The sequence below is a fragment of the Pantherophis guttatus genome, chromosome 1, assembly GCF_059756535.1.
Source record: "Pantherophis guttatus breed Tessera chromosome 1, ASM5975653v1, whole genome shotgun sequence".
Classification (NCBI taxonomy): Eukaryota; Metazoa; Chordata; class Lepidosauria; order Squamata; family Colubridae; genus Pantherophis; species Pantherophis guttatus.
Window position 1 is genome coordinate 254,094,993 of NC_142063.1, and position 11,825 is coordinate 254,106,817.

The following is an 11,825-nucleotide window of genomic DNA, read 5'->3' on the forward strand; positions in this document are numbered from 1 at the left end:
CACAGCTAAGATTAGAGCAACATCTGACAGCTGTGGCTAGGGGGACCTTTGCATAGGTTCGCCTGGTGCACCAATTGCGACCCTACTTGGATTGGGAGGCTCTCCTCACGGTCACTCATGCCCTTGTCACCTCACGGTTAGATTATTGCAACACGCTTTACATGGGGCTACTCTTGAAAAGTGTTTGGAGACTACAGTTGGTCCAGAACTCAGCCGCGCGAGCTGTCGTGGGTACACCTAGGTACACCCACATTACACCAATTCTCCGCGAGCTGCACTGGCTCCCTATTGGTCTCCGGTCACAATTCAAGGTGTTAGTTATTACCTTTAAAGCCCTACATAGCTCAGGGCCAGGTTATCTTCGAGACCGCCTTCTACCGCATAATTCCCAACGACCGGTAAAATCCCACAGAGTTGGTCTCCTCCGGGTCCCATCAGCTAAACAATGCCGGCTGGCGGGCCTGCGGGGGAGGGCCTTCTCTCTGCCCCAGCTCTCTGGAACCAGTTACCTCCTGAGGTCTGGACCACCCCCACCCTATTGGCTTTCCGAAAAGCGGTGAAGACCTGGCTTTTCCGGCAGGCCTGGGGCTGTTGATCTCGCTCTTGCGATCCGGCGAGATCCGACCATGAATGGCGTGAATGAGTTTTAATGTTTTTAATTCTTAAATGTTTTTTATAGTGATTTTAAATGCATTGTGAGCCGCCCTGAGTCTTCAGAGAGGGGTGCCATACAAATTGAATAAATAAATAAATAATAAATAAATAATGGATGGAAACTGACCAAGGAGAGATTCAACCTAGAAATAAGAAGGAATTTATTCACAGTGAGAACAATCAACCAGTGGAACAAAAGTTGCCTTCGGAAGTTGTGGGAGCTTCATCACTTGAGACTTTCAAGAAGAGATTCGATTGCCATTTGTCAGAAATGGTGTAAGGTTTCCTGCTTGGGGGGCGGGGGTTGGACTAGATGACCTATAAGGTCCCTTCCAACTCTGTCTATCTGTCTGTCAGTTTGTAATTTAATCCATCCATCCATCCTGCCTTCCATCCTTCCTTCCCAACTCCAATGGTTTTGGGAAGGAATGACATTTTGGGGAGGGGGGAAGGGAAAGGAAGATTCTGGTTCTGAGCACTGCCGTCAAAGTAAAACCAGCAGCCGAAGCCTTTTGTCCAATTCAGCAAAGCAGGGCTTTTGATCGCCGCCTAGGTTCGCAGGTCCAATCAAGCGCCGCTTCCAGGGGCCGCCTCTTTGCCTTCCCTCCATAGGCCGGCGAGGCTTACCGCGATGACAAAGGGCGGAGGCAGGGAAGCTGACCGGCCGCGGGTTCTGTTTAGCCCTCCCTCTTTTCCCGGGTCGCTGACTGAGCGGGTGGCCTGCTCGAAATAAGGGCCCAGATGGCCGGGGAGCAAGGAGGAAGCTCGGGCTCGTCTCCCGCCGCGACGCCAATAGCCGGTTCCGGCACGGCGGGAGAAGAGGACGGCGGCTACGACAGCAAGTGCGTTTTCTGCCGAATCACTCACGGGGTGGAGACGGGCACTGAGCTGCTGCCTTGCGAGGTGAGGAGAACCAGCAGCCGTCCGAGGAGGTGCCGCAACCCTCCCCCCAAAACCCTTGAACCAGGTGCGGCCCCCCCCAATCCGTAGCTGTCCTGGGGATTCACAGGACGAATGGCTTTGGGCACCGGTTGCCTTTTGAGCGCTTAGGTCACCTTGCATTGAGGAGGGGCGGTGAGGGGGCGCTGCTGGTGCCGGCGGCTCTCCTTGGAAGGCAGGAACCCCATCCAGGAGGGGCAACCGAAGTGGACAACCTGATCTCCCCTCCTGGCTTTGCCTTGCCACAGAAGAGGAGACCAGGCAAAGGACAGCGATAGCCCTCCCTCATTAGGGAACCGCGGGAAAATCCCCTCCCCCCCTTTTTTTTCTCAATAGTCCGCTGGTGGGAAACTTGCCGGTGATCAGACGGCGGTCGTGTCTGTGGGCTGGGCATTGTGATGGGAAATGGAGCATAGTGGAACTGGAATTCGCTGGTTTGCAATTGTGGGCATCGGCAGACCGGCTGGATCGTTTTAAAGGGGACTGGGGGGGGATCAGAGATCGCTGCATGGATGGCCTGTTCGCTATTTCCTGAGTCCATAGGCAGCATGCTTTAAATACTAAGTGGTGGGAGACGGCTGCCTTCCAGCCCATGCATTTGGAAGCTTCCCAAATGCATCCTATTGTCTACCGAGGGAGGCACAAAATATTGAACCAGATAGGCCTGTGGCCTGAACCTGATCCATTTGTAATCTTTCAGTGCACTTCTGTCCTGCCTGTCTGCCAACCTGCCTGCTCTCTCTTGTTGGATAGTGCAGCAATTACAGGAGTAGTCATAGAAAACATACCAATTTTATCTCCTTGCTCCAGAAGTAAACACTTTTTTTGGGCAGAGGATATGGGAAGTTGTTTGCCACTGCCTGCTTCCTAGGGCTGAGAGAGAATGACTGGCTCAAGATCTCCCAGCTGACTTTATGCCTAAAGCAGAAGCTAAAACTCATGGCTGCCCTGTTTTTTAGCCTGATGCATTCACCACTACAATGAACTGACCCTAGAAGTGAATTTTGAAAGTTTATAAAGATGTGTTGTTTGAATCCCAAAAAAGTTACACAAATGAGCCGGATGTTTATAAAAGCTTAGTGTGGAAGCACCTAGCATCTCTCAACTTTGAACAATAGTCCAGATTCAGTGGTGGATTTTATATTTCATGACTACAGTAGACGCTGAATTTTATATTTCGTGACTACAGAATATACTCACACATGCACATGTGTATGTGCATGTGTGCGTGTATATATATATATACATACATATACATATATATACATATACATATACATACACATATACAGAGAGAGATTAAGAGCATTGAATAACGTTAGGGCTTTATATTACAGTTTCACACAGTATCTGGCATATGGTAGTTAATATCCTCAAAAAGGTGAAATTTAGGAGTGAAAACATGATTCATGTGTGCTAACAAATTTCTGCCTCTGACTGTCGTCATCTCTCCCTATTTTTTGACATCAGCTGACTTGCAATTTAGGAATGTGTTGTCCTCATTTCCTTACATTTCTTAATGCAGCCATCTGTCACTGATTTTGACTTGTGCTTTTTTTTTTTTTTTGCCTGTCTGCTGAGCTAGGGTGAATTGATATTAATAATTAAGCCTGATGTGGGGATGCTATTGAAATATGTCATGAAGCAGTTCAAAATGTAAGCCTTTACTGGAATCTTCGGTGCTTGATGATTTGCAGAAGATTCATTACCTGAGTAGGTAGTAGCATCATTAGTTACTTCTTAGAAAGAGGAAATTACATCCTCACCCAAACTTGCAGGACAAATCTACTGCATATAAACAGGTAGCAAACCCCACAATCACCTGCACTGATGCTATTACCTAGTTGGGTAATTCGTTTCAACTCTGAGCTACAAATATTCTCTTCTACTATTACCCTTTAGATGTTGTCAGTTGTTGCTATGCTATTGATATACTTTAATCTATAAAATAGCTGTATCCAAATGGGAGTTCCAGTGCTATGCTGAAATCCTAGCTGTTGGTTTGCCTGAGAATCAATTTAAGGAAAAATTCTTCATGAATATTGCAAATGGGAAATAAGACAAAGTGTATATTTGATCGACCATTTGCATTTTCTCAGGAGGAATGATACTTCCAGTAGCTCCAGATGAAGCTGTTTCTTTCACGACTTGCAGTTTGTCAGCAAGGCAATTTCAATAACAATCTTTTTTCAAATATTCCATTAGTATGAAGATTTGGTATGCTTCCGAGATATCAGACCAGGAGCGCCTCATCATTATTTAGTGGTACCAAAGAACCACATTGGAAATTGCAAGACTCTTAAGAGTGAGCATATACCATTATGTAAGTGGAAAATCTCTTAATATTGGCATGGAGAAAGGAGAAATTCTATACAGTACATCTAAAACTCTTATTATTAGTTTACAGGTCTCTACATACAGTATGAGTGGCTAAGAGCAAGATTAGATCTCAGTATCAGGAGAACTCAAAGCTGAATATGTTACCAAATATTAACAATTATCCATTGTAATTGTTAACCAAGACTACCTGCACTACTCCCATTGTGGTGTGGTTGTATGGTGGAATGTAGTCTGGATTCCCAGAAGGAAGGGGCTGCATTCTAGAGGCAGCAAAGTATGGAAAGTTTGGTCAGGAGAGAAAGAATTAAAACAGCTGCTCCCCAGTGATTCCTACAGCACTGTATATCTACAGTGATGCAAATAGTTGTTTAGTTTGGCAAGATTTCTGTCTGTAGACGAGGAACAATAAAGGAATTGATCAGAAATAACTCCATGTGTGTTTCTTGATTCTGGGAGCCTGACGGGTTTAGAAATTGAGAATATTGCAAACATGTCTTTTGGAGATGGAGTCGTATTTGAACAGATGGCAGCATATGGTAGCTTCACTCAGAATTGCTGCCATGAGGGAATGGAAATCACAAATTATTCATTTATTAGGAGCTAAAATGATTTCTCTAGATATTCTAAAATGATTTCTCTAGATCAATGATGGTTAACCTTTTTGGCATCAAGTGCCAAAACTGGAGTGCGTGTGTCGGAGCACTGGAGCTTGGAAGAGAGCAACTGACCGGTGCATATGCAGGTGGCGGCCAGCTGCTCTTCCGGGTTCCTTCACGTGCGTGCGCATGCATGCGATGGAACCCTGAAAAGCAGCTGGCAACAGCGTGCGTGCTCACAGAGAGGACTCTGTGCCACCTCTGGCACGCGTGCCATAGGTTTACCATCACTACTCTAGATATTCTAAAATATTTCTCTAGATTTCAATGGTACTGTTGTGAGGCCCAAAAGCATTTGTGTAAATAAATAGGCAAGTACTTTGCAGAATGCTATCCTTTTACTCAAATTTTGAATTAAATGCATCTTTTAAAATACACACAAAGTCAGATGGGGTAAGAAGCCTGGTTGGCATCAGTGGAATCTGATGTGTGTCACTATATGCCCATTTCCTCTGTAGAATCAGGCTGGACTCACACACATTAATAAATTATGTTGTGTTGAATAATATATGGGTGCATGTATGTTTTTAAAAGTATAGCATCTTTTTTCTCCTCGATACTCACATTTAAGCATGCTTCCTACCCTTACTCCACGGATAAATTAATGTTGCTCCTGCACTGTTTCTATGCCTCGTTAAAAATACACTTTGTTCCAAACTCCAATCTGCTTTTATTCTCTTAATTGGGTTTGATGATTCTGTTGTTTTTTTCATAATAGATGCATATTTGTATGAATAGCTTTATTTAAACTTTTATAAATACCGGTAATTTTTTTATAAATAATGTATCCATTTTTAATGAAGGTTGATTAATGTGTATTTGGGTACAAACATATATAAACAAATTAATTTGTGAAATGTTAAAAACATAATTCAAGTGTCCTCAGAATTGGGTGGGGGTGGGGTGTTATTTAAAAATGATTTCCAGAGAAGTTAAACAGGAGTTAGCAATACATATCTGTAGCACTGAGTAGTTGAACTTCAGAAATCTAATTTTCCTCCTTTTCTCTGTCCTATTTTGACAGTGGAAAGAATGATAGCAGTTGGAAGAGCTATCCTTCAGTGGAGTAAGTGCACTGACTTGGACGATATAAGGTATATTTTCAGAAAGAAAAAAAAATATATATTATGCTGTGCTATTACATAAATGGCAAGATAAACATACAAGTAATCATCATTTACAACTGTAATGGAGCCTGCCCATTGTAAGTTGTGATGGTCATAAACCAGATCAGTTATGTAAGCATCCTGATTTTGTGACCTTTTTTGTGGTGGCTGTTAAGGGAACAGGGCAGTCATAAAGTGGCCGCCGTGATTATTAAGTGAACCTATTATTTGCTATGATGTGTTTTTGCCAAAAACTGCTGGATTTCAACAAAACCATTGTAAAATGCAGTTACGTGACCAGGCTATAAACATAGTTGTGTTGCTGAGCACCCAGTTTGGTCAAGTGAATTTTGAATCTGGTCGTAAGTAGTCCAAAAGTAGATACATCATAACTTACCAGTCATAAATTGAGGACTCCCTGTATGCTGCATGATTGCATTATAGGAATTACTACTGGAGCTAAAAGTTTGTAGAGATTCTCAGTCATCCAGGTCATGGTTGTCCTAAAGATGCCTTTTTCAAGAGGCAACTGGACTTTCTTGTTTTTTCTTTTGAAGACATTTTGCTTCTCATTCAAGAAGCTTCTTCAGCTCTGACAGAATAGTGGGGAATGGAAGGATTTATATTCCTTTCAGACAGCTGGTAATCTGCATCCTTTTAGAGCAGGGGTGTCAAACTCAAGGTTTGCGGCCCGCATCCTGGAAACAGTGAAGGACCAGCGAAAACGGAACTTGGGAGGGCTGCTCGGGCCACCACAGACACCCCTGACATTGAGCTGGCCACACCCACTCTGACCATGCCCCCTCCCCCCCCGAGGTAAAACACAACCCTGATAGGGCCCTCAATGAACAAGTTTGACAACCGTTTTAGAGGATTTTCGAAGCACAGCTAAATCTCCTAGTGCTTCAACGACCCTCTAAAAGGATGCAGATTACCAGCTATCTGCAAGGAATATAAATCCTTCCATCCCCTATTATCCTGTCAGAGCTGAAGAAGTTTCTTGGATGAGAAGCGAAACATCTTCAAAAGAAAAAACAAAGTCCAATTTCCTCCTGAAAAAGCACCTTTGGGACTATATTGGAGCTCCAATGAATTTGGTATTGGGGGAGTACGGACACACCTCATGATAATCCAGTTTACAAAAGGCAAATGTATATTTTCAGTCACTTTCAAAATCCTTGCTTGGAAGTTTAATTGAAAACATTTTATGATAAAAACTAGCACTAATTGAGTATCTTATCTCAGAAGTCAAGTGCACTAAGACAGCAACTCTTTTATGGATTTGTGTTTAAGCATCTGCCAGGTAGTCATGGGAACTCATGAAGTACAAAAGGAAAAACACAGTTCTGACTCCTCTTCTGTATCCACCATGGAAACCAATAGAGTAATCACATAAAGGATGCTCTTTTCTGCTTACTGAATGCATCAGGGTGCCCTGAGTGTTCTTGCTAAGTTGTAACCTTGTCTTCACTGACTTTTGTTCATCAAAAACAAACACCAGCTTTCCAGTGTAATTCCAAATGAAAAGAAATTGAGCAATTATTAGTATGAATAATATCTGTAAAGTGCTGTAGACTATAAAAAAGTTTGGAAAGAACTAGTTTGTTGCATGGAATAAGCTAAACAATCTATCCTTTGTGGAAAACATGAGGGACTGCATGGAATTTTCTAATGACTTTGTCAAGTTGCTGCAAAGATTCAAATCCTTACGGCTTGCCTTGATTCTGGATCCTTGTTTTATGCACCTGAATTGTTGCTGCCACATCTGTTTTTCTAGGATGGGCTTTCACTGGCCTCCTTTCTGCTCCATATCTCACTTGCACCTTCATGTCTTGGCTCCAGCTAGTCACCTGGGATTCTTGTCCCGGATGATATACCGAATCAATTCCTATTGGTTTATCACAGTAAGTTATTTCACTATTAATTCAGTGACTTTTATTGCTGCTGTTAGAAAAAGCTATCAAACAGTTTCATGATAAATCTGCAGTTTTCCCTTACACTGTTCATTAATGGTTACTTGAAGACATTTCATTTATAATTCTCATTGGAACTGAACTGCCATCCTTTATGAGCCCAGTGCTATTCCTGATTTATACTCCTCATGAATATTGTAAATTTATCCTATTCTTGTACCTTGTAGGGCTGTGCATTATTTTGAAGGGGAAGATGTATTTTGAAGCCCTAGTTCATGTAGCCTCTATCTTTAAAGCAGCTGTACTTTTTCCTGAGGTAACAAGACAGTTGCAACATGATCCTGTAGAAAAGAGCTGTTGACAAGTCAACATGTGCATTAGGAAGCACCTTCTTCAATTTAAACACTATAGATCCCTGCTAATTATAATTCCATTTGACTTAGTATTTCCCGTTGAATTACATCTCAAGTATCCCTCTTAGTTTATCAATAGCTATTTGATAATTGCTTGTATTTACCAGCAATTTTTAATTTCAGCAATTTGAACCTGTCCATGGATTGAGTCATTTGGAGAAAACTTTAATAGCCACTAATTTGGACAAAAAATGGTCTGTTGCAGTCAAAGACTGAGAAATTACTGAATTTGGTCCTGAAATTATCCCCGTCCTTCTTTTAGAGCCTGCTGTCATTATAAATGAGGCAGTGTCAGAATACACCTGATTGCATGAGGTCAAGCCAGGGTGTTCAATAACATATCCTTAATTTATATTTAGGGGTGTGGTGGCTCAGTGGTTAAAGATGCCAAGCTTGTTAGCTGGAAAACTGACAGCCCAGGTTCAAGACACAACTGCCGTAAACTCCTGTTACTTTCCCCAGCTTCTGCCCATCTAGCAATTCAAAAACATGCAAATGCAAATAGATAAATAGGTACCACTTTGGTGGGAAGGTAACAGCATTCCATGTGCCTTGACATATAGTCATGCTGGCCACATGACCACAGAAATGTCTTCAGACAATGTTGTATCCCTTAGCTAAGAACGGCTTCCTAGTTGAACATGACTGGACATGTTTACATTTAATTTACATTTAAATATACTATTATAGTCAAATATCTGTTACAGACCTAGCAGTAAACAAAGATATGAATTATTAACAAATGGCTAAAGTTTTACATAAAAATAAATCTCAATTGGTTTGATGCAGCATGCTAAAAATATAACAAATAATGGGAGCAATCTATTTGACTGACTTAGGGGGTAAGGTCAAAATTTTAATTCATATTGCAAAGTGCTAAATTATTTTTCCTAAACTATTGGGATATTTTGAAAAATAAAAGCTTTTAGTTCATTTCAGTAGCAGTAAATTAGGCACGAAAGCCAGTTTGGTATAATGGTTAAGGCACCAGGCTAGAAACCAGGAGACTGGGAGTTCAAGTCCCATCTTAGACCCAAAGCTTCCTGGGTGACCTTGGACCAGTCACTCTCTCAGTCCTAGGAAGGAGGCAGTGGGAAACCACTTCTGAGAACCCTTTCAGGAAAACTGTAGGAACTTGCCCAGGCAGTCTCTGAAAATTATAGACATGATTGAACAGAAGGGAAAAAAAGGCACATGATAACTTAGTTCAGAAGAATTTACTTAAGAACTGAAATAGCGAAAGGAAAACAAATCTCACAAGACAGGAGTGTGAAAAGAAAATTAAGCATCCAAACTAGCTCTATTGCATTAGAGAAGTTAAACTTTTCAAAATAAATAAGACTCTCAAATATAACTTCAATGTGAAATAAATATGATCGTACCATATCAGCATTCCACAAAATGCATTTCTAAAAAATGTACCAACACTGAACTTGATCAGCATTAGCTGTGTTTTTTACTGAAGAAGTCTCATTCAGAAAAATAAATTACCCTAAAAACCTGGAGGAAGAAATATGTTCTTTTAGATCCATACTTGTTTCCATCAAACAAAAGAACAGCTTTCATTTGCAAAATGCTTTTGATTCGGTAGAACATTTTCATCAGTGAATTAGGGAAAATATAATCTCTGTATAGACGGATGACTTTCTAGGGGAACATAGGAAATGACTCTAGGCAATGGAGAGAACAGTGTAATCAGCTATATTTTTGATAGTCGGGGAAGCAGAAATACGCATTGCGGTACTACATTCTAGCTTTAACCCTTTTATTCATAATATTGGAGTTCATACTGAACTCTGAACTGAACTGAACTTAACTGAAATTTCAGTTAAGTTTTTCCAAGTTCTTTCAAAGAAAGATGATGATGCATGAAGTCTGTAACCTGATTACCCTGAAATAAAGTAATACATGTGGAATACATTATCCAGGCTCTTAAAAAATACCAAAGTTAATTGTTTTTTAAAGGCAACATTTGCAAGGTCACCAACTCTATGTTTTATATTTTCCAAAAGATTCAGTAATCTCATAAGGATCCCTTGACTAAGTAAAGAGGAGACAAGCTGAAAAGTATTAGTGATCCTTGCCCTAAAGTATCCAGCTTGTATATGTATGCTCCTTCATCCATTGGGTAGGAATCTGGATTAAGCCCAGTGGGTGCTGCTTAATTATACGAATTAGTTCATTCCTGGTTGTCTCAATAGATCTTCTGCTTTGTAAATGTGTTTGGGAACAATCTTATGTTCTTCAACACAACACTGTATAATTTCTGGAAAGTGCTAATAAGCCATGTGTGTTTCCCCTTGAACAGGCTGAGCAGCTGATGGAACGTCTGAAAGCTGAAAGCACTACAAGTTGAGGGGAACCTACCTCTGAACTGTACCATTTTTCTGACCTTCGAATACTGATTAAAGGATTGGATGTAGTTGATAACATGCTAGACTTTTTAAAACAACTACTGAATTTGCTGCTATATAGTGTTTGAACTAGTTGTTAGCAAACACTATACGTTAAATTTCTCAGGCAAATATCTGAATGCAAGAACGTATAAGATCACAAATACCTATCTGTTCAAATGCAAAGAACCCTTGAAACTTATGAGATGCCATTAAAATTTAATAACTGTATCTGACTTTGACTGTTTTTGTCTTAATGCAAGGTTTGTGCCTATACAATACATTCCTGATCTTTTTAGTATTGTCTTGGTGCTATATTCTATCACTCCCAAGTGTACATGATTACAGGCACAGAGTGGCTAACAAGCCATTGTCCGGAGTATGACTTACTTACTCTGTACTTTCAGTGTAAAACTTTAGTTGGTACATTGAATTAGAATAAGAATATGTACTTGAATGTGAACAGTTTTAAATAATTTTAGTATTTAAATGCATGTATTAAGGTAGTTAGGGAGTAATAAAACATTTTAAAATCATGCAATAGTTTGTTTGGATTTAGGGTTTAGCATAAAATATCAAATTATTCAATGTGGATCTTGGATTAAGATTTGTTTGTCAAGGATGCAGAAATCGTAGATTCTGTTGAATCTAGCATGAAATGACTTTCACATGTTTACTTTTTAAACTATATAGGTAGGTATTCACACAGATCTGTTACAGCAAAATGATTTTAAGCAAGCACTGAAATTGTGTGTTTTAAAAGCATGCAGTAGACTAGTATTTAGAGAATGCCATGTTCTGTTTTTTATGGTTTTAAAACCTGTTTTATTTATTCAAATCTTAGCATGCATTTATTTTAGTATGACTCCTAACTGCTTGTAAAAGTTATTGAAAAGATTTATTCAATTTCTTGTTAAGGGTGATGGATAAACATGTTTAATCATGTTCAAATGTTAATGTGCTAAAATAAAAAGAGACTGCTCTGATAATTTATGTGATGGAACTGTGAAACATATAACTTAATATGTTATGAAAAAGAAACCTTTAATAAAACCGTTACCCATAGATCTCTTGAATATTTTTGGATACAGCTGAATTTAAAAATATTGATTTATATGTGTTATTAGATTTTTTTTTAAAAAACCCTAATCCGTTTTGTTTAACGCCAGGGTTATTATCTGAATGCTAGTATACTACTAAAGGAAAGACTTGTATTCAGCAATACGTTTCAGGCTACCAGCTCTTAAATATGGTATTTGTAATGTAGAGGAAAGCTTTATTACTATTTTCAAACAAGTTTTAATCACCCTCTTACACATATCTGTGGGATAATCACTTCTAGTTTTTTTCATTAGCATTTGCAATTTGAATAACATACCTCATGAAATGTACTGAGTTGTTTTCAACCATA

The 11,825-nt window shown here is 39.9% G+C and overlaps 1 protein-coding gene across 1 annotated transcript; it reads left to right on the plus strand.

The window, feature by feature from the left end:
- The first annotated feature begins 1,056 nt into the window (after nucleotides 1–1,056).
- On the plus strand, nucleotides 1,057–11,479 carry HINT3 (histidine triad nucleotide binding protein 3). The gene is made up of 5 exons (XM_034418749.2): nucleotides 1,057–1,557; nucleotides 3,799–3,916; nucleotides 5,614–5,683; nucleotides 7,473–7,599; nucleotides 10,330–11,479. Exons 1-5 carry the CDS (start codon nucleotides 1,396–1,398, stop codon nucleotides 10,375–10,377), a joined length of 525 nt encoding a protein of 174 aa, XP_034274640.1. The 5' UTR covers nucleotides 1,057–1,395; the 3' UTR covers nucleotides 10,378–11,479.
- The last annotated feature ends 346 nt before the right edge of the window (nucleotides 11,480–11,825 follow it).